Raw genomic sequence first — 26,038 nt, forward strand, 5'->3', positions numbered from 1 at the left:
TTGAGAGAGAAGCGGTTGGACTCTTTCAACTTCCAGACATATAGGCCATATAACTAGACAATGACTTGATTATGTTCAATAAAGTTCTGTCTCATGAGATACAATAAATGCACTGAGAGATGTGCTAGTGCTCGACGTAGGTTTAGGCACAAGGAGAACTTGGTCATGATGAAAAATATCTGGTTTTTTTGTCATCACACACAGCTGGAAATCATCCCAAGGTTCCCTTAAAAACATCGTGTGATGTCACTCTTACAAATGTTGAAATGCCATGGTCCCTCGTCAAAAATATAGAGTGCTGAGACACAGACTGAAACTGTGGGCCTATGACTTGGGTCTTGGGTCTTTAAAAATGTACTTTAGTGTCCGAAATCTGAAATGTAAGCATATTTCATGTCTCCTTCCTAAAAAATGGCCTCTGTATAATTACTGAGGGAAACTTTTAATTCAAAATGTGCCTGGAGGGGAGCATTAGGACTATTTTATGCTTGTTCAGGTCTGATGATGAGGGACCAGCTGAGTGCTGATCCACTGTTTCTGAAGCTGAACGCAATGCCGGTTAATTTACTGTGACAAGAAGTTAGCCGTTGTCATGCTAGCTGACTAGTTTAAATCTGCAAACTGTACCAATATGAAAGTCCTGATATTAATCTTGTTGCTTAAAGTAAATGTGAGTTGCCCCACTTGAAGTTGAAGTCATTAAAGCTACCTCGCAAGGTCACAGCCTGTCCACATGCTTTACAGGGTTATCAACACATTTCCAAAACTGTGTTAAAGTTGAGTTTATTCAGCTGTCCTCCAGTTGACCCGAACAAACATTCTAAATTCAGCATGGATCAAATTAATTCACATATGTTTTGAGGGAAAGCGAGGCATATTTTTCCCTTTCATCATTTCTGAGAATCTGAACAATGTTATTTTATTTGTCTCCACACAAACAAACATACCACCATATCAACATCTCATTCCCTTTTCGTCTCCTCCCGCCGGCTCTGTATTCAATTTGCACTGATCGATGAAGTTTAATAAGAAATATTCGTAAGAGAATCTTGTGAAAAATGTGAGTGAGGTGAAAAACTGTGAGTGGAAAGACAACCTGTATTCCTGACGCTGTGAAACTATAGAACAAAGGAAGACGATATTTCACTGAGTTAGTTGAAATACCACTGAAATCACAGGTTTTCTTTGACACCTACATGTCCAGCGCAACATGTTGTGGCTTATTATCTCTCTCTCACTCTTCTTCTCCATGTGCGCACAGCCCAAGCCAGTATCATCTACTCAAGTATGTAAACAGCCACCATGTGTGTGTGTGTGGGTGGGTGGCCAGGGCGTAGCATAACAATTTACCAGAACTTGGAAGTGAGGGAAGTGTTGTAAAGTTTCTATTTATAGTTCAGCTTACTCAGTATTGCAGACAGAGTCAAGTCTGTGTTTTAAATAGCTCTGCCGTGTAGATATTCACTGTTTCAGATGGGATGTTTGATTGCATGATGCCAAGTGTACAGTGTTAAGATGTCACCAACACCACTGTCGTGTTGCTGCTTTCTAAATCACTGAAACGTTACGTAAAAAGGGGGGGGTGGGGGGTTATATTACAATACAGTATATATTTTTTTGTCTTTCTATAATACAGTTAGGAACACCCATTTTCTGCACTATAACAGATCCGTCTGAAATACTCCGTTTTGGCTCCCGTTTCTTTAAGGCCCCCACCTCCCAAATAGTCGGTCTCCTGTGATTGGCTGGCTCACAGGTGCCTGAGCCAGCACCACTCACCACAACAGAGGAGGCTATTCTAGATCAACTCTTACATGCCAGGCCAGCAGCTAGGCACAAACTCTGCAAATATGTGACATGGTGAGAGAGTTTGATGTCACAAAGTCACAGAATAGATGGCGGGACTAGTGACAAGGTGCTTCAGGAGCAAAAGGAAAGCGTTGAAGCATAAAAGGTCTCCTTTAAATGTTCGTAAGTAGTCTATAAAACTGTTTATAAATGTCTTATAATCTAACAAATGAGTTTATGATGATGATATTTATATTGATGTCAATAAAGATCTTATGAGGACTTATATGAGCCTTATTTTATCCTTCTATATTATATGGTCCTTATTTTAAGGACCATATTTAAAGCACCACCAGCTAGCCTTTAGCTTTTGGTAGTTCTTCCTTGCTGTCTTTGCCAGACACGTCAATTTGGTCGTCATTTGTGGCTTTGTTACCAAAGTTTATCCATCAATTTTCTTTTTCTTTTTTTTTTCACTCAATATCAAAAGGGTTAATCTTGTAGAGTTTTCAAGTCATATTTAAATATTTCAGCTCAGAAACAATGTTTCCGGTGTCCACTAATGAAACACAGAAAACTCCACACATGCGCATAACAGGAGCCTTTTTTAGTATTTCCTCTGATTCAAAGTCTCAGGTGAATCATGTGTTCCTTGTCTGACCCCAAGTAGAAAAGTAGCACCTCTCACACAAGTCCCTTGAGGCTAATATAAACATTGTGTTTCTGTAGCCGGATGAGGCAACTCTAATCGGACGTGCATCAGCACATTGGAGCCGGGGGTGTTCCTTCAAACGTTGCATCATGATGATGACACACGGCCTTGCAGCTCTCAAAACGTACAAACTTTCACTTCCTCTTTGACCGAGAGATTTACTGCGCACAAACAGCAGTCAGGAAGAAGTAGCATGTGGGCGGAACAATAAAGTATCTACTGAAACAGGTGACTGAGAGCAGGTTGGCTTATCAAATGAGCGGAAATTGCACAAGCAGAATTGCAAATTCAATATTTGCACAAGTTATTGGACAGATCAAGTGGCTCTCTGGCCTTCAGTCTAAACAACATCATAATATGTAAAGTTAAAAATGCATCACTGCTCTAAATGTCATTAAGAAGTGAAATGAAGAGGGAGCAAACACACACTTGATCGGCTGGTGATTCCAAACGTGACCTACTGTGTATAGAGCGGGTGTATTTAAGTCAGTAAAAACAGTATTGATAACAAACTTGCAAGCAGCGACAAAAGAGGTTGATTGAACCCATCGAGGGTTGAAGGAGCATTGAAGTTACCAGCTGTGTCGACTCTAGATTTAGCACTTTTGTCCAAAGCGAAGCAAAGTTTGTAAACCTGCCTGTCAAATACCTCCCTGAGCAGGGTTGCCAAGTTTGATACTGATATTCTAAAAGAAGGTCAAGTTCAATACATGACTACAACCCATTCAGTTCAGTCATTCAACAGTTCAAGATTAAATGGTACAGAACAGTCGTATGGTCCTTTAAGTGCTTTAGTGACTTCAAACAATGAACACTGAAAGACTCTTTGTCTGCTGCACTCTCCTAAAATAATGCCAGTGTTAAGTTTTTAAGTTGAGCTGGAGCTTCTTTGATGCCTCAGCAGTTTTGGTTTGACAAATCCACTGCAAGTTGCAGTACTTTTAGTACAAACGCCCGTCTTCAGGTCACTGTGCCCCTCATTAAGCTACAACCAGGAACTTTCACTTTATGTTGCGGACCAAAAAATAACTTGCTGGTGAATCCGTTGAGGCTCACTAAACTCCTTCCTTCAAAAAATAAACTTTTCTTTTTTTTTTTTAACAGAGCAGCTTCTTTCCCTAGGCTGTGAGACACCTTAAATTCATCCTCAGAACTACCCCATAAATTACAAATTTATGATTTATCAACCAGATAAGTTTCAGTCAGGCCTTCAGAATAACTATTTCAATCATACAGAAATAATCATATCAAGGCACAAGTTGGTATTAAAGTGAGACTGTTTGATAAAAGTGACTCTTTTATAGTTAAGATTTCCATATAGTACATTTAAGCAAACGCTGCCCTTTGAAACTAACGCATCAGAACTGCAACATGGTCAAGTGAAATATCGCTATAGCAGAAGCTGCAATGTAAAAATGTGTGACAAAACAGCTTCATGACGAGCACTGTAGTGTCGCAAAGATGTTCCAGCTTACAAGTCTCGTTCTCCAGATGTAAGAGAACGTGTTTGTTCGGCACAGACTCGTTACAGCGATGCTTCCTTACCTCCTCTTGCAGGCTGTATACATACGCTTTATCATATGTGATTGAACTCCAAAGTAATCAGTACAAAATTAGAAAGAAAGCAAAGGACGCACATTACAAATTCACATTCGTCGGACTTTATTTCAGTTTTATTTACAATACATGTTAGAAAAAAAACGCAAAGTTGTTTCAGAGGGAGTAAAAATCTTTACAACATCTGACAACTTCCGCCTCAGACCCCTGGTTCTGATCAAATAAAATACAATACTGGACTTATATCAACATGGCTGGAGATCACTGCCAGATTAAATACTCAGCCAGCTTTCATTCACACTCAAGAATTTAATAATTTAGAGAAATCAAAGTGTAGTGGTCTTAAGATCCAGTTTTCATTTGACTTTTGACAGGATTTTTTTATTTTTTATTTTTTATTTTTTTAACAGCACTTCCCATTAAAAAAACAAAACAAAACAAAACTGTACAATCTTTTAATATAATAAACTGTGAGTCGGTGGGTTTGTGAAAATGGAAATGAAACGTGTGGTTCCCGTCTGGCTGGTCATCCTCACAGGTAAGAGGAGTCAAACAGAGAGATGAAAATGACTACGCAGGAAACTTATTCTTGTGAAACTTAGAAAAATATTGTGGTTTGTGTTCGTGCAGAATGATGGAAAACCAGAAAGTAAAGCACCTTATGACTTCTCCATGGTTTTTGTAGCAATTTCTTGTCAAAAGTGATATTTCAGATCAAATCAGCCGCTCCACCTGATGGGACTTTTCTACTTTGATTTAGCGCAGAAATCATGAACGTGGCCATTTCTTCTAGAGTCGGGTATCTCTGTCAGCATTCATCCGCTGGGCGTTGACTTAAGCAAGAACAAAACAGCCAAACCAGCTCTGGCCTGCCGTCTGCCTCCTGAGGAAAATCACATCCTTCCTTGTGACACTGCAGAGTGACAACACCCGCTCTTTCCATAGAAAGCACGGCCATGCCGCTGTTCATGACACTACCCAGAGACAGACAGAGATGTGGACTTGAATAACATGAAGCCAGACAGGTTTTATAGGCTTAAAATATTATCATGCCGTGCGCGAACCTGACACCTCGTCAGCAGTTTGTGTTGTTACAGGCAGTGACTTCTGTTTTCAGCCTGGTTAAGCAGTCTGTAGACATGGAACGAGCTGTCTTTGAAGTTTGACTTGGAGTCCATTCTTATTCTCATGCCCTTGACCAGCAAGTACTCACAGACAAAGAAAATCTCTGTCTCACTCACAGTCTTCTTCTGGAAGTTTCTATTTTGCCCATCCAACGTCTGCCAGAGAGCAACAGTTTCATTGGTGATGTATGAGAACTTCACCCATCCGTAGATTAAGTAGGCACCAGCTCTGTCCACAGTCCAGATGTCATATTGTCCGTCTTCATCACTCTCTACGGAGGAAAAGGAAGTATTTACGTCAGCACGCAAAGAAATCAACACCTGAACAGGAGTGCTGGAGGCAACGGAAATAAGCGATGCTTACTTGTTGGATGAAAGGATGTTTGGATGGTTGTTGGATGAATGGGCGTTGGGACAGTTGTTGTAACGCTCGGTGGATCATTCTGGAAAGGCACAAATATTGATTATGCACACAGAGGCATCATTTTTTAATCATGACATAAAATCTAAGGGCATCCACAGAAACTGAACACAATTTGTTTTAAGAAAGAATAAAATGAAGAAAGAAATGTACAGAGACAAAAACAAAGCAGTATTCCTGTTGTAGTCTTAACCTTCTTATAACGCCAAGTCGTGTATTAAAGCTACAATTTAAACGAGGCAAATTCATTCTCACGCATACACACATATATCGATCGCTTAGATAACTTTCTATTGATACTTTGAGGTGCTTCTTACCTGCTCGCATGATGCTGTGAAAATGACAAAATACAGGACAAAGCCTGTGACCAGAGCCCCGATGACCAGTCCCATCACTGCTCCCAACGCAACTCTGCACTTGGAGCAGCCGCGGTGGTCAGCAGGCGATCCTCCAGGTCGATGGATGGCCTCCAAACTGTCCCCCTTCACTGTGACCTTCACCAGCATCTCTTCTTGTCCTGCCTGATGTCCGTCCATAACGCACACTGATGCCTCTGCTGGAACTCCACGCTCTTAATATAGTCAACATCTTCCCACACAAAAGAGAAAGTGGGAATCCCAGACGCAGTTAACTCCCAACACGCCACAGAGAGGAGTGAGGGAATCCCTCAGGTTAATTATTACTGCACCTCTCCTTGTGATCTTTTTGACCCTGTGCCAGAGTTCAGACCGGCATCGGAAAAAAAACATTTGTTTTATATCTTTATCTCGTGGGACCGGGAGTAAAAGGCATGTGCTTGTACTTGTCGGTGTTGCGTAACAGAGTGTTGAGCTTCGGCCTGTTTCTGTCACTGATATTTCTCAATGACTTCGAAAGTCAAGTTTATATATAACGTGCATGAACACTGCTGTCTTTTGCGTCTACGACAGTGACTCAATTGCCATCATCTGACTGCCGTCATCTGACTACTTCTGCATCTGGAGGCAGACCTTTTTCTTTTTAATCCTCCAACGCATATTGTAGCTTACGTTAAATCAGAGGCATTTTTCACACAACAAGAGCGAGTAAACACCTGGAGCCACTGCAAATCTCGTCTCGCAACTTGATCATTCTTTCCACTCAGAGCAATTGTGTGCGAAGTGCGACATGCTCAGCACAATCGAGGCTGCACCAAAACCTCCTCACGGCAAGACTCGGCTCGCACGCGAGGCACATGGCACCTTCACATGGCCAGTTGTCTATTCGTGCAAACCGGTTTCACTCCAGCGCAGGGATGGGAAAGCACTGATACAGGATGTAAAGAGGAACACGAAAGTGGCATTTTTGATTACCTCTCTGTCTCTCGGTCTACCTGTTTACCTTGACCCATTTAGCAGGAAACTCCTCCACGAGAGAAACTGCCTGATGTTACATCACTGTTATTGTCCCGCCCACACACTCACACAGCCCTTGCATCACTGTTGTTGCTCTACATCCGCTTTGGCGTCGGTCCGACCTTCCTGGAGGTTTGATGACACGTTTCAGACTCAAGAGAGAGAGCACACACACACACACACACACACACACACACACAGTCCAGTCCTGTGGATTTTTTTTTTTTGTCACTTGTCACTTGTTTGTTTTTGTGCCCTCAGTTTCACCGTCTACAGAGTGAGAACACCGTCTGTTGCTAGTTTCACATTTTATTTTTCCATGTAAGCTGCTGCAGATTTATCTCAAGAGGAAACTGATTCTCACGGTAGAATCACAAGCTGGTGGAGACTTAAAAGAACAAACTAGACGTGGCAAAAGTGCACATGTTTCATGCAGAAGAACATACTTCAAGTACTGATTCAACTGCTTTACTCACAAATAAAAAAGTAAGTAAAAGGTTCGGTCAGTCATTTCTGTGCCAAATAACACAAACTCTTCTTTTGCCAAATACAAACAAATTTAACAGTATAAAGCCTCTGGGGTCAGTTTGGTTTAATTCAGTCATGGAAACAAAGACACTTTGTTTATTTAGTTTGTTTAGGTATAATCTCTGATAAAGATTTCTTCCCCAAAACCACAAAGTGCACCTTTACACTTAAAGGTAGAATCCCTGAGCTGTTTGTAAACACACCACAAAAAAAAAAAAAAAAGATTGTTGAGTCTCATTCCCAGGACGTAAAATACCGACATTTTTTGTTGTCCCGCTGTTTAAGGCACAGCAAGAAAAAAAAAAATACAGGCAGAGAGTCTCTGCAGATTTGAGGCACTAGCGAATCTTCTGACCCCACTCGGGTCTCCCTCTCTGTCTGTTTCCATCTTGTTACATATTTTACATTGTTTTGTCTATGTCAGTCTTGTGATGTTGGGAAGGCGCAATGAAGCAAAATTAGAATAATCGATAATTCCCCTTAAATGCATTAAAAGGTCTATTTGAATTACCATGGTATCATAATAAAGGGAACACTTGAAATATTTGTTCAGATGTGCAAGTATGAGTGTACGCCACTCATACTTGCACATCTCCAGGTAAATTAGGTTGGCACGCAGCATAAATGAAAGATTTTTTTTATTTTATTACAATTTTAGAATGAATATCCCTGAGGAATGATGCAGCTGCAGCTCCAAATCCCAAGCAAACTATAGCAACATCTGAGTATTACCTCTGACAACTTTGATGCTAATAAAGTGCATCGGAACAAAATTAGAGAGATTTTGGACTTGGGCAGAATCTCCAAATGTGCCATTTTTGGCACATTGTACCAAAACCTCCCTCATTTTTGGCACATTTCGGCACATTTTAGCACAATCCGTGCCATTTAAAATGTCTCTGGTGCCAAACTCTATATCTCACTTATATGATACCATAGGTGCTCATAAAATAGCCTAATTGGGCTCCTAACAGGTTAAACACTCAAGTAAAGGCACCTCGCAAGAGTAATAAAATACACCTCTGAATAAAACTTACAACAAGAATAAAAGCTCGGCTTGTTAGACACGTTTCAGTAGTAACTTCTTGTCAGATACAGATTTAATCACTGGCTTTGTCAAAGAAGTAAGGCAGGGCTTGGCATAACTACAGTAATAATACTGCTTCATTCCCTGCTCCAGGAAACAAACTGTTATTCAAGGCGGACAAATACAAACACATTCCTCTTCGGGTTTATATGTGCCACCTGTCCTTGACACCACAGAGGTGTGGCATCAACAGAATTTTTGTCACCAAACTGGCTTCTGGTGCAGGAGCTGTGGACGCCGGGTCCATAAAATGAACTGCCTGACTGCAACGGTGCAACTTGATATTGAGGGCAAGGACATTTTACTTCTCCGGACAAAGCACTTCGCTGTGGAAAAAATTGCACCACAGCTTTCTTTGGAAATTCTGCAAAAGAAAAAAAAATGGCTTTCACTTCCATGGCGCTTAGAGTAGAGATTAAAGATCAGTCAGCAGAAACCCTACAGGCCCAATGATTATCTCCCTTAACCTGCGAGCTGGTTCTGAAACTATTTAAACCAAGACTGTGACTAAGACATTCACATACAGCCCCTGAAAATAGTTCTCAAATGTCATAGGAATATTGTTGCCTTGCTGAGTCATTCTGAGATAATGTAAATGTATGTTTTCTCAGAATGAATCAGATATACAGTAATCAGCTACAGTATAGCAAAGAAAGCGTTCGTTTCAGAAAGCAGGTAGAGAGCAGCGTTCACGGCATCATCCGACCATGGCTGACCCGTGAGCCATCCACTCACGGCTATGTCTGGAAACATTTTATCGACTGGATCCTCTCAGCCGTTGAACTTAAAACATCATCTTCAAGATTACAAACCATCACCAATGAAGAGTCACGGCCATCAACAACAAAACATTCATAATGCTCCATTAAAGATCACAAGCGCTATTTTGCTCTAGATGCAGGTACCCGTATTGAAACCTGTTACGGTTGGAACGGTTGCTTACATGAAACCGCAGTGGGGATTTACCCTGAACCCTTCAAAGTCCTGTTCATGAGACACAGCAGCTGCACACACGGTGGTAGACAGATGGGAGAAGCAAGAGGACGTGCTCACCTGTCTCCACATCCTCCTGTGAGTTTTCTGCACTGCCAAGTCGTCAACTCTCGGCTCTTGGTTCACCGTGTTAGTGGGTATTATAACCAGTGTACTCAGCCTGCGTCCCACCAACCTGTCCACCTCTCTGTGCCCGTCTAGTCAGAGTTCTCAAGAAACATTCCTCCCTGAAGGCAGAAATTCATAAGCACTTTGGCAAATTTAGAAATCGCAGCCAGTAGATCCCCAACAGGCCCCAACCCCAAGCCCAGCACACACCTATAGCGAGGGAACATCTTGGGCGTTTTATGTCACTTAGCGTGCTCAGTGTGGTGCACCAGATCAGTCATTAATGAAGTCATGGAGCCGACTTCTTTTCCCTGAATAATAGCGATGTAGAAAACATTTCCCATCACATCACTGGTGCTTTCCCCAGAAATGGATTCATGTTTGCTACTTCTACTGAACAGCAAGTACAGCTGAGGTTTGGTTGTGATTTAGTCGATAATGTAATTATGTGAAATTAACTGACATTTCACTCCAAATGACTGTGATATACATGTCATCCTGCAAGAAATGTCTGTGCCGAATTCTCAGCAATCCATTTAATAATTGTCCGGGCAATTAGCGCTGAACCAAAAATGTCATTATTATGGTAGATCCTCTGGTAACCCTGCATTTCAGTACACATTTCAGCGCCCATCCATCCAGTAGATGTTGAGATATTTCACTGAGATTAGTAAAAGCTTTGACCTGCTGTTGGTACAGCAGTTAAAGAAATCGGGTGACTGCCTGAGTCAGTAAGATTCTTCCTCTGGGGTCCATGAATGTCTCCGAATCCAGTCAGTACCTGATAGGATATTTCAGTCTGGATCGAAGTGGTGTACCGAGCAAGCAACAAACATCGCTCATTCCTAGACACTCACTAAAATCACTGGAGCCAGAAACTTTAGGCAATACAGGGGCTCTGCTTGTGAGGACTTGAACTTCTATGCAAGCTCCCAGAAGTTGTCTTTGTACCTGAAGTAACACGTAGATGTTGTAAATCATCCGGCAGACTACCGTGTACATTATCACACTGTGATGATAAACCAAGATTCATTTTCAAAGGCATCCCTATTATTATAATCAACACTTGAAATTTCACTTCTGCTCACTAAGCAGCAAAAGCGTCTTGAGCACCGCTTAGTTTGCGTGTGCTCTCCTTTTGAACTTCCTGAAGTTACCTGTTTGTCAACTCTTTGTCGGTGCAGTAGGCTAGGTCACAAGAGCAGTATCACCCTGAAGGATCAAAGTTCCCTTACCTGCAAGGAGTCTATAAATCCAGGCTCATAAAAGTGGCCTCCGTTGCTCTGTCAGAGGGGACGAGAGAGGACAGTATCCATGAACAGAGTTCACCAAACACTGTAATATGAACAAATTGTTCAGTGCTCACAGCTGGTCCTGTTGTTTTAAAAGCTGAAATAATAGTTACTGTTGTTGTTTGAGTTAATGTCATTATTAACTGTTTGGCATGGGATCAATATTAGCTGTGACATTCTGCAGCACTGTTGCAAAGTTGAAGCTCCTACATACAACCTCCCACTGGGGTCGTTTTCCTTTAACTCAACATGCTCAGTTGCATATTCCTGTCACATGAGCTCTGCGCTAAAAGTACCATAATTCATGTGTGATATGAAAGCAATGCTCATTGTTTCCTGCGGGGGATCTGAAAGGGGCTCTTTGTTACAATGAAGCAGCAATCTACATGTATTAATCACTTTATATTGGTCATATGTGAGCGGATAGTTATGTGAAATGGAAAAAACGTCAAGGCTAGCGTCTTTGTTTAAAGTCATTTTGTTTTAAAAATGTTGTTTTATGTATGATTTCTGCACACAAATCATTAAGAATGTGAAACATCTGCAACATCCGTAGAGAGCTGCAGAATAAAAAACTTATCATGATTGTGAATTAACAATTTTTCAAATGTTGTCAATGGCAAAATGATTGTTTTGTTATCAACCAACAGTAGAACACCGCTGTTATCATGCGGTATCTGTGTCTCGTCAGCATCAGCAGTCTTGCTAGCTGCCCGTCCGTGGAAATAAATTATGTAAAAATTAGCCCAGCAGCAGTTCGGGTTTGCAACGTTAGCCACTGCACAAAGTGGCAGCCACGTGAAGGGACAGATGACGCGAACAACAGCGGTGTCTTCGACATGAATACAATGGGAGAAGGGAGATGGTATGTCATATTGGCTGTATGCTGTCAATGACAGCTTGAAGCCTCACTGAATCCAAGTACACAACAGCAAAACTATGAGGAATGGAATCAACAAATGTTAGCATGCCCAGTTTAACCAGCTTAATATCTTAAGTTGTAACCTAGCATTACTTTCAAGGGCAAGGAGTCCATCCAGCTGGCGATTATGCTGGCATAATGATCAAAATGCTGCCCCGTTGTTATGCTGCTGTCCCCTCTGGAATAATAGGACCTGGCTGGAACATGCTACTGGCAAACCTCTGCCCGATCAAAAACTAGCAAATCTGCCAACACAGTCAAACATCAAGCAAGTGCAACAACAAAGGACACGTAACCGTAGCAGCTATGACTTACTGGTCCAACAGCAACAGATCCAACTAGGCGTCCGTCTTGGCGCTTTTTATTTCACTCTTGTTAGCGACTAAAACTAAGTCGAAGATGGTTCAGCCCCTTTTGTTTCAGTCTCTTTCCCTCCCATAAGCTTTCTACGTCTTTGCCTCTGTCACGATGTCTGAAGAACATCACCTGATGTTAGTGGGTGTTGGAGGGAGTTTTTCACTAGTGTGAGAGGTCTCAATAACACTGAAATCCAGAAATGACATTGCAGTTACTAATCCCTCAACAATCCACATTGAGGCACTGATAGTGGAGGGTTTGTATCAGTTTGGTCTCTCTGTGGTCAGTGGAGGCTGCAGGGAGGTGCTGGTAGAGGCACTAATGATGGTAATAATGACTAATGATCACAACAGTCAACGGCCAACCACACACAGCAAGAATTCATATTGCAAATGTTCCATCATTAGTCATCTTGCTATTATTGGTTTTACATGCTACAAAATTTCATTATCATTTTGCAGCTACCTGCAGGAACCTGTCGAGCTGTTGATGATGTAAAACTCCGGTGGAGTTATTTCTCCACAAACACAGGAACACTGGAGAGAACGCGGAATTTCTCCTGAAATACATGTGAGCTATGAAGAGGTAGTGGACTGGGATGTGGTTGGAGAGGTATATTTGCCACTGGAAAATTACATAACAGTTAGCCAGCACACCTGCCATCCCCCAACTCTCACAACGATCCTATTGTCTGAATGCAATCTGAGCTGGTTTTGCTGTTCGCGTAGAAGATTTTTTCTAACTTCCAGTCTCTTGCCAACCTATGTTTTGATGTTCAGGTTGAAACTTGCTATCCTTGTTCCGGACACCAGTGTAGCAATCTGTCTTAATTGCACAACACCTTCTTATGTCTAACAGTGACTACTCACATCAAGCCCATCCACTGTCAACTATTTCGGATAGCAATCAAACTACAAAGCCAAACATGGAGCCTTTTAGTTCTTTTGAACTATGGAAATCTACTAAGATTGAAGTACACAGGCTGAATCTCGGAGAATTCATGGGGACCCTCGATGATATGGCGAAGGCCGAGAGAGCATCTTACTTCTCCAACCCAATACCTTCCAATAAGAAAGATTCCTTTTATATACTATTAACAATGTTGTCTCTCCTACCACTTCTAACTTACAAATTTTCTCTAACAGAGACGGCGGTAGCTTTCTTGCTGCTTTGAAAAGTTTTAAAAACAATTTGCCCGTGCTTTACTTATATTTTTGACCACTCTTTTTATCTGGGTGTGTCCCGAGTCATTATAAGCAGGCTATTGTGCAACGTTTGTTGAAGAAACCTAATCTGGATTCTTCCTTGCCCTGAGTATACAGACCAATGTCCAAACTTCCATTCCTTTCTAAACTCTTAGAAAATGTTATCGAACAAAAAAAAAAACGTGTTCAAATACTGGAGTAGCATGGGACGTTTGATAAGGTTCGAGGTGGTTTCCGTTAACTACATTCTAAGGAAACTAAAGATTTATTAATGGCTGCAGATGTTATTGTTCAGATTTGGTTTTACTAGATCTTAGCCCAGCATTTGATCTCTTCTCTTCCTGTCTCTCAGATAAAACTATATCAGTCTCTTGTGGGTGACTCCTGTCAGACTCTGCTGTTATGCCATGTGGTGTCTCCCAGGGATCAGTTTCTGGACCAATCTCATTTTCCATGTACATGTTGCCCCTTAGGCAGATAATCAGCAATTTCAGCATCATTTCGTAACTTTATATGTTGATGACATCCCGCTGTATTTCTCATTTAAATCACATAAGCTCCATAAACTGTCTGTCCTGGAAAACTATTTAAAAACTATTAAAATTAAAAACTGAAGTTTTATACTGTTGCAACTGAAAACCTCCAGACCGATATCGGACAGAAACTTGGTTGCCAACCATCATCCTGTAAACCCAGCCTCCATAATCTTTGACCTTCAGTAAGACGGTGAACCAATGGTGCTTTTTGTCATCCCAAGAATATGGCCAAACTTATGTTTGTTGTATCGAAACACAAATATGTACATTCATCTCCTCACCTTTAGACTACTGCAGTTCTCTGCTCACCGTCCTCAGCAAATCCTCATTACACAGCCTACCAGCTGTCTATAATGCTGCTTGCCAGGCTCCTACCACAATCCAACAGACGGTCACATATTACACTGATTTCAACTTCATTTTAAAATCTTATAGAGCCTTACATGGCCAGTGACCTTCTGTCCCCCTACACTTCAATTCGAGTCCTCCAACCAGGGTTTTTTTAGTGCCCCTCATACATACCCCAAGACTCTGAGTGATCGCTCCTTTCAGTCACCAGCTCCCAATCTTTGGAGTAGTCTCCCAGTTTAGATCTCTGGATTCTGTGGACTCTTTAAAAAGCAGTTAAAAACCTTCCTTATTAGACAGGGTATCCATGAGTTTCAAATGTAGTCCTACACCTGCCATGTTGGGGACCCACAGGTGTAGGATTACATGTGAAACTTATGAATAGGGTCTTACAGGGTATAGGTATTGGTAGAATTATGTTTTACTCCTGTGTTTTTAGCTCTCCCTCTATATACTTTTGGACTGGTTTCTGTGAAAGTAGCTATGTAATTAAAACTTTTGCATTATTTCCCAAATGTAGGGAGACATTAATGGCACTCTCCCACTCTTTATTTAAGAGGAAGATTGCGTTTCAGCAGCGTACACCAACGTAACCAGAGATTACATTACTTTTGTTGACTGTTAGTTAGTCATCATACTAAAAGCCTTTTCTCTTATAACATTGGTCTAAATATGAGGAAAATAGTGTTTGAAAAAGAAAAAAGCCAAACAAGATCACTCCTATATTTTTTTCATGATCATACTCATAACATTAGCATTAACTAGATCTGAGCTGCAACACAAGGGCAATGCTTTCTCTCCAGGTCATCTACACAGATCATCAACTCGTAGCATTATCCTGAGTTGTGTTAGCTTTAGCATCTTAGCATGATGACATGTTTGCAGCCAACAAGTGCACATTAAAAACAAGTCAGCTGTAAACTCTGTGATAAGGCATTTCCAACGAACTCCTGGAGCTAATGGTAGCTTAAATAACATGAAGGTGCTGCGTTAGCAAACGTTAGCCGCCAAAGGACTCTGCCAGCAACACCGGTCTTTGTCACAAGATTCACCCAATTCTCTCTGTCTCTTAATTTTACAAAACAATTTCCAGTCAATCACATTTGCCTCTCGCACATGTTTCTATGTGTCTTACAATCGAGGGAATCCCAACCTGCTGACCTTTGAGCTATTTGTAATCATTTACCAGAGTGAGGGTTTATGATGTCGGCTCATCATGGGTGAGAGTATGTTTAGAATTATACCTTGCTGTGTGACAAAGGTGAGGCATGTGCAGAGTCATAGTTCACTACCTCAAAGGTGTTCTGTGGAGCAGAGGGGGGCACTGAGACGGGGCACAAAGACTCAACCTCAACCGAAAAAGTCCGACCTGAGTCCTTCACAAAGAAATCCACAGTCCGGCTGCGTTAAGCAACATCAAAGACTTGTTTTGGCAACCGGGGAAGACAGCGAAGGTCTCATTTTTTCACTTCGCCTTACAATCCGCTTACATATGGCCAATAAAAACGTGATTAATACATTTTTAAATTGCCACATTTTTCTACAAAGGGCCATTTTAAAGGAGTGGACAAAATAACCTTATTCTACGACCAGGACAATAATGCTGTCAGCGTTGATTTAAGGCTCTAGTTCGGAGTGTTCAGCGATTCTACCTGTCCATTTATAATCAGCATGTTATCACTATTGTGACTGTTCCCTCGTTAAATTGTATTAAGACAACGTTTAGATACAAGTGAGGTATGTTGAGTTGCGGTGTAACCTCGGCCATAGCCCACATCGTGTTTCTTTATCCTCAGCTAAGAGTGATTTGTCTTGGTATTGAAGTTTTAATATGAAATTGATCAAAAAGACATGATCTATAACTGAGGTTTATCAATAGGGTCACTCACATGGAATCCATAAAGACTTTAATTTTTGAAAGGATTTCATAACCCAGACTGCTGATTTCGTAAAAGCCTTTTATGTGTGATTTTCCATTTTGGACATGAAGAAGCAGTGGATTGGAATGTAGTTCAAGAGAAAAATCTTCCACTGAGTGACGACACGTCTCGTACGTGTTCCAGTTAACAAATCCCAGAGCTGTCTTGTCTGCAGTTGTGCGGGAAACAGCATGACATTGTCCTGCAGAAAAAAACGACAACTACTTGTCTGATTTCCACTCTGACTGCACCCACTATATCACAGGTGGTTACAGTTGTGCTTGAGGGTTTAATTGTGCACGATCTGAACAATAATAGGCTATTTATATCTCCCAGTCTCCACTGCAATCTCGGCTGGTTTCCTCGTCTGTCCACACGTGTACTCATGCATGGGTGTTGAGGAAAGAGGCTTGCCTCCCCAAAATAAACCCCGGTGTGAAGAAAGTGTTCAGGCATGAACTTGCTCTGACGTTTAGCCCCTTAATCCTGATCTCAAAGAAGCAGACAAACTGTCAAAATGTACCACTCTTTCTTGTAGCGGTGTTTTCCATGCGTCTTGGAAAAAGCCTGGAAATGAATCTGGGAGAACCCGTTCCTCTTTAATTAGACAACAGCCTACTGTAACACTGGCACACGGATGACACCCTGCCATTACTGAGGAATAAATACAGCTGGAGGTGAGTCTGAACCTGCCGCGCCGAGCTGTTGAGCCCTCCAGCTGTGGCAGAGGTGCAACAGTGTCACGTCAGGCCTCTGTGTGATGTGAGGCAGCTCCTTCCTCCACCTCACTTCACTTTCGCTTTTGGTTAAAGAGTGGTTAACTTGCCAGATAATGATGATGAAACTGCTGACGCTGACAGCAGCCAGACAGACGGGGAGGGGTAGAGGGAGACAGAGAGACAGGCGGCGATAAACAAGTAAGAGAGATTACTGCCATATGGAAACTCTTCTGTTTTTTGTTTTTTTTTCTTTTTATTAAAGTTTCATTCCAACATGTGATCAGTGCCAAAGCGTACATGAGGTAGCCACACAGTTTGTCCCCTGGGCAAATTATACAGTGCCATTCTCATATCATGTCATTGTTTCATATCATATGAGCTTATTCATGAGGAAGTTTTAGCTCATTTTGCATAAAAATTTTTTTTTTTTTTTTTTTTTTTTTTTAAACATTCCTCTGTTCGAACACACAATCTCCGCGTACAGGTCGTATCAAATATTTTATTGATAGTACAGTAGAGATATAAGACATCAGATCGACCAATTCAAAGAAATAATGACGCTGAACATGGCGTAGCTTAAAAGCTCAGACCAGATGGTAAACATGTCTCTGCTAGCTTTTTGAAAGGAGTACAGTGAAATGTGCCTTACAGTACACTTTATAAAAAAACAACAATATCCATCATTAGAACAACATGGCTTTTCACTGAAAACATCACAGCTTCACTAATATGTACAAAGAACCCAACCTAGGGGACCAATCAACACTTGGTTTTTGCTTTAATAACTGTAGGAATCATTAAAAAACACACACATACGAACAGGTGCAGATACAATCATTTAACTCCTCTTCTCTGGTCTTTTACCCTGAGCTGTCTGTGCGTCGGTGTGAAGGCTGTCTCGAGTGTTTTCTTTTTTTGTTGTTGTCTTTTTTTTTTTTTTTTTAACTCTCTGGGAACACCAGCTCCACACATGCTGCCCAACATGTTAGTCATAGAGAGAAAAGCCCATGCAGAGGCCCTGACAGTAAAACATGTCAGCGAGAGTGTCATTGTTGTGGTGGTAAACTCCGGCGGTGTGGTGGTGGAGCGAGGTCAGCACTGTTCGGAGGCCACGCGGCACACAGAGAGTTTTCTGAGACTCAGATTGGAGAAGCTTCACAGGAGAATATGACAAATACATTCATCAGGCACTACACAACTTGGTAATGTCATTGTTAAATAAAGTGATATACTGACAAGTACGCTATATTAGATGTGTGTGTATATATATAGAGAGAGAATACAAAATTAAAGCCGCTTGAGGAGTGCAAAACCTTCAGCGTCCCAATATCACTGAGCTTTTTTTTTTTTTTTTTACTGGTATCTGATGTTTTACAAACCAAACAATTGACTGATAAATTAGCTAAATAAGTGATAAAAAAAAACAACAAAAAAACAGAAAGAAGAATAATCCATTGCAACAAGGGGCTGCTTGTTAAAGGAACAGTCAAAGATGAAGATTCAGTCATCGCAGAGTCGCCATCATGGCGATGGAAAGTCAGGTGAAGTTTAGGTATTCGTGTTTTTGGAGCTTTCTGACCAACTGAAGAAGATGGGGACTGTTTTAAATATCAACAGGAAAAAGCTGTGTCTGGCCTCATCAAAGCTTCTGGAAGCCCAGAGATACCAAAACTGATTTGAAAGCCATTATCTACACCCTCATCTGCGGTCAAGCTCTCGGGACAGTCTTTTAGCTTAACCGCTACGTTGAAGGGTTCCTCTTAAAAAAGGGTTTAAAAAATGTCTTTCTGAATCGATGTGAGACTTGGATTGCATGTTTATGGGGGTTTTTTTTCATGTTTTTCAACGTAAAACAAGTCCAAATCTACTTCAGTGGTTTAGTGAGAATGCTGCAACACTGTCTGCGGCGAAGCTCCAGAAAAGTGTTTAGCAGCCACCACTTTCCATCAGCACGAAGGTGACCAAGAAAATGACTAGAATTTAATTGGAATTGATTTTTTTTTTTTTGGGGGGGGGGATTTTCAGTCAAAATTCAGTCAAACAGAGGTAACAGATAACTACAGGAAAGGGTCCTCTTGGAGAAGTCATGCCGTCAGCGCGAGTCCTGCTTTAGTGTGTCTGCGCTGGCGGCGGCAGATGAACACAAGCGCTGAGCTCCCTTCCTCGTTCCCATCGGCTCTGGTCTTAATCTTCGGACGGCGCTCACGGGTCCTCATCAGAACAAACACTGCCTCCCCAGCAGACTGCTCAGGCCTACAGTCAAATTCTTGAGCTTGAAGCGGCCTCTGGATACCAACTGCAGTCTGGCCTTCCCCTTCTCTTTGATGAAGACCGTTTTCTGGAGCACCGTGTCCTTGCACTCCTCGCTTGAAGAATTCATGGTGAACAAGGTCTCAGGGTTTTCCTTCCCATCTAGCAGCCGCAGTGTCCCACTGGCCTCCTTCCCTTCCATGCTCATGTAGCACAAATCCATATACAAGATATAGGGTCCAGTGCAGTTGATGTAGAACACGCCTTTCTCCTTGGCATCCAGGCTCATCAAGTATTTGCTCTGAACGCCGTCAAACTCCAGCGTCGTGTTCCCTTCGACGGCTGGAGGATGGAAAGGTGGATCGTGAGACAGATATGAGGGGAAGTGATAGAGACAAAAGCAAAAACTGTCTGGCCTGCGGCACTTTAATGTCACACCAAAACAATGATAAAAAAAAAAACCAAACCCAAAAGATCAGATAAGAATATAAAGGTCATGTTTCTGTTTCTCACCTGCAATGGCTGTAAAATGTATGTGGATATTATTAACATCAGGAACCTGTGAGGAGAACACAAAAACCGACATCAGAACAGTGAAATGTTCGTGGTGTTTCACTGCTGTTATGACTCTGACGTTATAACTACTATTCAGTGTTTTTCTTTTTTTAAAGGTCACATAGTTCTGCACTGTGATTCTCTGATGTTCGACTCTGGGAAGCACACAGCTTTGTTTGTTAGCGATGGTGCCTGAGAGACATGGTGTGAAAATAGGCAGGCGGACGGAAACTAGGGAAAGTCTCACTTTCACGTTTGATTAATAGCTGAAGTGAGAGTAACATCGCACTGATAAACACTAGAGCCTAAATGTAGAACAAATGTTAGTCATTAAAAAGATCATCATCATCCAGTAATCGCGCAACTGTGATATGTTTATGCAGAGAATCAGTCATCCAGGTCAGAGGATATTTGGAGAAACTCACACCGACTTCTAAAGTGTCTACTGTCACTCTCCTTGATCACACTCAAACAAACTTTAATTTATATTTATATATATATATACTCACACACACTTTTAAAAAAAAACAAAAAAACTCCTGTTTATTTGATCTTTCTAATTTCATTGTCTTTACTTCCTCTGTGCTCACATCATGTAACACAGCAGTACAAAGGGTAAGAGAGGGAAATAACATATAAATAAAGGTACTACATATAGTAACTGTCCTTGTGTGTACATGACATGTGCAGTATATAATGAATGTGCCAGTTTTAGGAATAAAACCAAAAACCACAAGTTCAAGAAGCTCATTTCAGGACACAGGCAACAGCAGTTCAATGCAAACTCGAGAATGAAATATCTACCTGAGTGTGTCGGAAAGTCACACCTGATTGTCACTCTGTAAGCTTTGTATAGATCATAGTGTTATACTTATTCATTCATTTATCTTCCAGCCCCGTTATCAATTGGTACTTTAACACGGTTACCAAAGTAAGTTGTGCTTCAGATGGCTGATGCAGCGTATGTGCATCACCCAGACGTTTCCTCACCCACAGAATGAATGAATAGGATACGACTGGTCGAATGTAAATCCACTGGTGCACAAGCAGAGGAAGTGTTCTGCTTGTTCTCCGGCATTATTTAACATCAGTCCATCACTTCACACTTTTTGCTCCTGTGTTTGTGGTTTCACACAGCTGGGGATGCTGTTACTACTGTGCTATCATTATCATTACTTGACTTCATTCATTATCATTCTAATGATTTTATTTATTTTGTTTAGATCTACAGCAGACATATCCCTTTTTATTCTGTTCTGTGTTGTTTTAACTCACTGCTGTAAACTTTCTATGCATGAAACATGCTTATAAATAAATAAATACATAAATAAATACATACATACACAAATAATCCATCTCTGACTAGTTAAACTCTTATTGGACAGCCAATGGTTTGACAGAAGTGATTAAAACGGAGTCACCCTGTTTTTGTTTGTTTTGTTTTTTTGCTAAAATTGCGCGTATTTGAAATAAATATAAACATATAAAGTAGCCTCGATGTGTAGTGTAGTCATCCAGCAGCTCCGCTTTCTCTAAATTATCAGTGTGCACGAGAACAAGATGCAAAAATAAAATAAAATAAAATGAAGGCAAAATAAAATAAAAATGAGTCTGATAAGCGATGAGTAAGAAGCCAGTGCTGCTCACCACAGTGCTCTCATCTCCCACCTTACTCTGCGGCTCCTGAACGCAGTACGCGTAAAGCGTGAGCAGCAGGCACGCGGCCACCAGCAGGTTCTGCAGGGCGACGATCACCACCAGCCTCTTCGCGCGTCTCTCCAGGAGGTGCACGCGGCCCCCCTCAGCATCCATCATGCTCGCGTCCATCAGCGCTCTGAGCGCCCCGCACGAGCTCGGCGACGCTTTTAACGGAGTGGAGCAGGTTGAAAGGAGGGGAGTGACTGGAAAGAAAGCGCTCGTGATCTACTCTTTATTTTGTTTGTGTGGGTGGTGTGTGTGTGTGTGTGTGTGTGTATGTGTATATGTGTGTGTGTGTGTGGGGGGGGGAATGCAGCGCGCTCGTGTGCAAGACACATATGCGAAAGGACACGCGCGCGCACACATAGACACACTGCCACGCTACTTCAGAAACTGAGTGAAACCTCCCACATGATGTCGCTTCAATCACGGTCCTGTTCCCATCAGATTGGGGGTGTCGGGACTGAAGTAAACCCGCTGAAGAGGGAGGGTAAGCCACAATTTGTTTCTAGGAAACCGAAGACAAAAGTGTGGTGTGTGACATTAAGTTAAAGCAAATCATTATAAAGTCAGTAAGATGAATCAGCTTGTGGCTGGAGTCTGTCAGTATTTACAGCAGCCAGCTTTTGTAGTTTCACCACATTTAAGTTTGTCAGTTACATAGTAACGTGTGACCCAAGCCTGATACCAAATGTATTCAACTTGCCAAAGTAATTTTAGGGCTATAAATGTACATCAAACAAAAGTTCATGTATTTACTGTAAGCCTGCTGATTACCAGAGTCTGTTTTATGTCTCTGATGCTGCCAAATCTGCAAAGTGACAAGTAACTAACCTGATCAAATATATGTAGTTGTGTAAAAGTACAATAACCACCTCCTAAATGAAAATAGTAGGCAGATATTGTATTGTATATTGTCCGTTCTCTTCCGTTGTAAATGTGGAGTCCAGGCATTAAAAGGAAGAAAATGGAAATATTCACATGTGATACAAGTACCTGGAAATTGTACTGGAGCAGATCTACTTGGTTCCATTCCACGGGTGAAGTTCATAAAACAGGGCACCATCTTGTATGGTGGTAAGTCAAATAGTATTCAAAGAAATGTAACCACTTGCTCATTGGTGCAGGGCTGGAGTATCCTGCTGAGGGTGCCTGGGGCAGAAATGAGCTTGGGCCCCTTATAAACACCCCCAACCTCCTCATGACTCAAGTATTATTTTCACTGTAGTTAAAATGTTAAGGATTAGTTTGGCATTCATAACACTCTCGTGTCTGTACACTAAATAGAGCCAGCAGTCTGTTAGCTTAGCATAGCATAGCATAGCAAACAGACTGGAAACAAGAGGAAACAGGCAGCCTGCCAAAGGTGACAAAAATCCACCTGGTAGCACCTCTAAAGCACACTAAAAATCTAAGTATCTTAATCAAGAAAGTCACGTGACGATGCATCATAACCACAGCATGTCATTTTTACATAACAAAGCTTTAGAGGATAGCTGTTTCTTTCTTAGCAAGCAGGCAGGTAAGTGTTTCCCAACAAACATAATATCAACCGAAATATTAAATGTATTATAACTACGTGAAGCGGTATCTGTCAGTCTATAGTTTACAACCAAACAAATAAAAACAGACTCATTGCTGAACTGTTGCATCAGCATATTTCACGTTTCATCAGCATAGTTACCCTTTGAAATGCAAATTACGTGAAGACACATTCATCAGGGTGTAGCCACTGAGTCATGGAGATTTTCTTTTCCAGCAGGTCACATTTTTCAAAACATTCAACCCTTACAGTAAAATCTGTTGCTCACCAGAGAACGATTGCAAAATCTAACCCAGGTGTAGTATTTATTTCTGGGATGTCTGATTGCCTTACTTACCTGTGTGTTGTACAGTGTGTTGACTTTGTGATGCAAGGGGGCACATTGTTCACACAACAGCAATATATATAGCATATGAATTATCCTACAGAGACATCTAGTGTCTGTGAAACACAGTAATGAGTGAATAGTACTCTTTGTTGTGTGTTTCCAGCGTACTTTTTCAGATTCATATAGATAGCAGCTGCCAAGACACACAAAAAGACAATAGTACATTCTGAGTGTCAACACAATATGAAGCCATCAGCAGACACCAGGCCTGTGTAGAGGCACATTCAGCATTGTTCAGCATTGTTCAGACATGACCTGACATGCCTTCATATGATAAAAAAATTGGGGTTTTCATCAATGTTTTGGTAAGTTTCCCCGTGTAAAACATTTGCTTAGCCTAAACGAAACAGGTGTCCTACATCATCTGTTCTGCTGCACGGCAAACAAAGAGAGGCTGGATGTGACACAGAGACAGAGCAGGCAGCTGAGCGTGAACATCTGCATGTGGGACAGGACGGGGGGGGGTTTCACCGTTAACTTTCCCCCGTTTAGGTAACAACTCACTCAAACCAGAGAATAAGAGTATACGGTTTATAGCCATGACAGCAACACTGCCAGGGTTAACAAAACACGAGGAAGAAAATGTCAAGTGATAAGGACGCGGGCCTGTGGTGAAAGATGATCTGTAACAGAAGCACACGGTTATATGGGGAAATCCGTTGCTGGAGGTAGTGCATCAACACACTCAGACGTACACAGTTATCAGAGGACGAGAGTCTTTGGGACAAGCTGGGTATTTTAATTTCTGTTCGCAGACACACACACCGAGGGGATTAGGAAAGTTTGAGTTTGTCGAAAGAAAAGTGCGATCTGATTAATCATCAGTAGCCCACGCACATCCTTTTTAAACCCCCTACACCCTTGGTATGTGAACAGGAAATGAAAGAATGGGTGCACAACTGAGGTTTAAAAGGCGCAATACGTAGGATTATTGGTTAAACCCTTTGGAAAATGTACTTGAATTATTAACAGAATTTGGGGAAATATCGGTGTTGATGTAAAGACCGGTCTGTATTGTGTTGTATCAACTGAAGTTAGCATGCTAACCCGCTAGCCACAGCACATCCTCTCTTCTATTACCACTTTGTACCTCAAGAGTGTGGCTGTGTAGCTTTGACCTTCAATGGTTTTCCTCCCTCCTTTTTTTGATTCCTGTCCCATCCTTAAGCCACTGTTACCCACTGCCATGTTCACTGAGAGGCTGCTGAGCTCAGGTCTGGCTCCGGGCCGGTTGCACCAGCAGGGCTTACACCTGGTCTTCTGCTAAATTGGCTGTGACTTGGCAAATTAGATACGATTAGCTGCACATTAGCAGAAGAGCAGGAGATCGTAAACTATGCGTCTCCACTTTTCCAGCACCGCAGATTGAGTTGTTCTGTTTTGTCTGTCATTTTAACGTTCCAATGATTCAGCCTACTTTGGTATTGAGAAGGTGCCTCTGTCATCACTGACAGACTATAATCTACAGTGTTGCTGTGAAATTACAATTTATCGCAAATTTTTCTTCTCTTTATGTTCACAATCATGGCATTCACATAAATGCGCATTGTTCTGTTGGTGCCATTCATTCTACAGACTGGTCTGACCCGCTTAGCAGTTACAACGAGCGTTCGAAAAGACCAGTTGGTGCGACCGACCCCTGGTGCCCAAGAGTCCCCTGCTGGGTAAGCCCAGTCCTGGGCTTGAAAACCTCTTCCCATCAGTCCAAAGCTGCTGTGCTCGCGGTGATATTGACACCAACACAGCCCTGGTGCTCTGGGCGAGCTACACCGCTAACTATCTAAATGCAGTTATTGTTAGCCCAGTAACTGCAGTTACTCTGGTGATACGCTGTCCAGTTCGTCTACATCTGGTCTAATCTACATTTACCTTATGGTAGAACACTGAAAATGAAGATAACAATAAGACCTGCTGTGCCCGCTCATAGTTCAGTTCAGTTCAGTTCAGAGGACAGCTGTACAAGAGTGCAGGATCAAACCCTAAGACAGCTGGAGGTTGCTGACTTACTCACAGGTGTGCAAAACCACAGCTGAAAACACCGCCTCACCTCAATCATCAAAGTCTGCAACCAAGAACAAAAAAAATCAATCAATTTTCATTTTCAGTGTTTCTACAGCATTTACATGTTTAAATTTCCTTATGACAGAAGTAAAACCACCCTCTAATCCAAGTTGAGTAAAGGAATCAGACAGTAAGAAAGACAATCTCTTGGGTAATAGAAACAAATAAAAAGTGCACAGACAGGGAACGGCTTTGTCTAATCAGACCTCTGACTATTACGTGGCTAAAGGGCATTAGTTCTGCCTTCAACTTAAGCTAAAATTATTGCATGAAAATTTTTACAGAGATGAAGAGATGAGAACTAAAACTGCTTATTAGAAATGATAATGCAAACCATAAGCAGTGCTTTCCATTTATCAGATCTAATCTGACTAAAAGAAAAATATCTGAGCGACTAAAAATTAGATTCAAGTGAAAGCCCCTGAGCCCCCATGAACATTATCGCACATCAAACCAGTTGGTTTTTTTTTTGTTTCAGCGGTGACTGTACCGACACATTTCAAAACAGACTTTGTGCCCTTTTAGTGGCGGGGAAAAGACGACTGAGAGAGAAC

General features: G+C 41.6%; 2 protein-coding genes and 1 long non-coding RNA gene across 4 annotated transcripts; all 3 read right to left on the reverse strand.

Annotated features, from left to right (window-relative positions):
* Positions 1 to 4,145: 4,145 nt before the first annotated feature.
* LOC119028789 lies at positions 4,146 to 7,124 on the reverse strand. The gene is made up of 3 exons (XM_037115058.1): positions 5,920 to 7,124; positions 5,546 to 5,624; positions 4,146 to 5,453 (listed from the first exon to the last, which is right to left on the reverse strand). The coding sequence occupies exons 1-3, from the start codon at positions 6,136 to 6,138 to the stop codon at positions 5,149 to 5,151; spliced, it is 603 nt and encodes a 200-aa protein (XP_036970953.1). The 5' UTR covers positions 6,139 to 7,124; the 3' UTR covers positions 4,146 to 5,148.
* A 1,393-nt stretch (positions 7,125 to 8,517) lies between these two features.
* LOC119028791 lies at positions 8,518 to 12,313 on the reverse strand. Its single transcript, XR_005077802.1, has 3 exons — positions 12,221 to 12,313; positions 10,927 to 11,026; positions 8,518 to 8,954 (listed from the first exon to the last, which is right to left on the reverse strand). It is a non-coding gene; the product is annotated as an uncharacterized LOC119028791 (long non-coding RNA).
* Positions 12,314 to 17,474: 5,161 nt separating this feature from the next.
* LOC119028068 lies at positions 17,475 to 21,758 on the reverse strand. 2 transcript variants are annotated; one of them, XM_037113561.1, is made up of 3 exons: positions 21,463 to 21,758; positions 19,753 to 19,798; positions 17,475 to 19,581 (listed from the first exon to the last, which is right to left on the reverse strand). In XM_037113561.1, the coding sequence occupies exons 1-3, from the start codon at positions 21,619 to 21,621 to the stop codon at positions 19,205 to 19,207; spliced, it is 582 nt and encodes a 193-aa protein (XP_036969456.1). In that variant the 5' UTR covers positions 21,622 to 21,758; the 3' UTR covers positions 17,475 to 19,204. The 2 variants fall into 2 exon arrangements, with proteins under 2 accessions (XP_036969456.1, XP_036969455.1); XM_037113560.1 differs by having other exon boundaries at positions 21,442 to 21,758.
* Positions 21,759 to 26,038: the final 4,280 nt, after the last annotated feature.

The sequence above is a fragment of the Acanthopagrus latus genome, chromosome 11 (genome assembly GCF_904848185.1).
Source record: "Acanthopagrus latus isolate v.2019 chromosome 11, fAcaLat1.1, whole genome shotgun sequence".
Classification (NCBI taxonomy): domain Eukaryota; kingdom Metazoa; phylum Chordata; class Actinopteri; order Spariformes; family Sparidae; genus Acanthopagrus; species Acanthopagrus latus.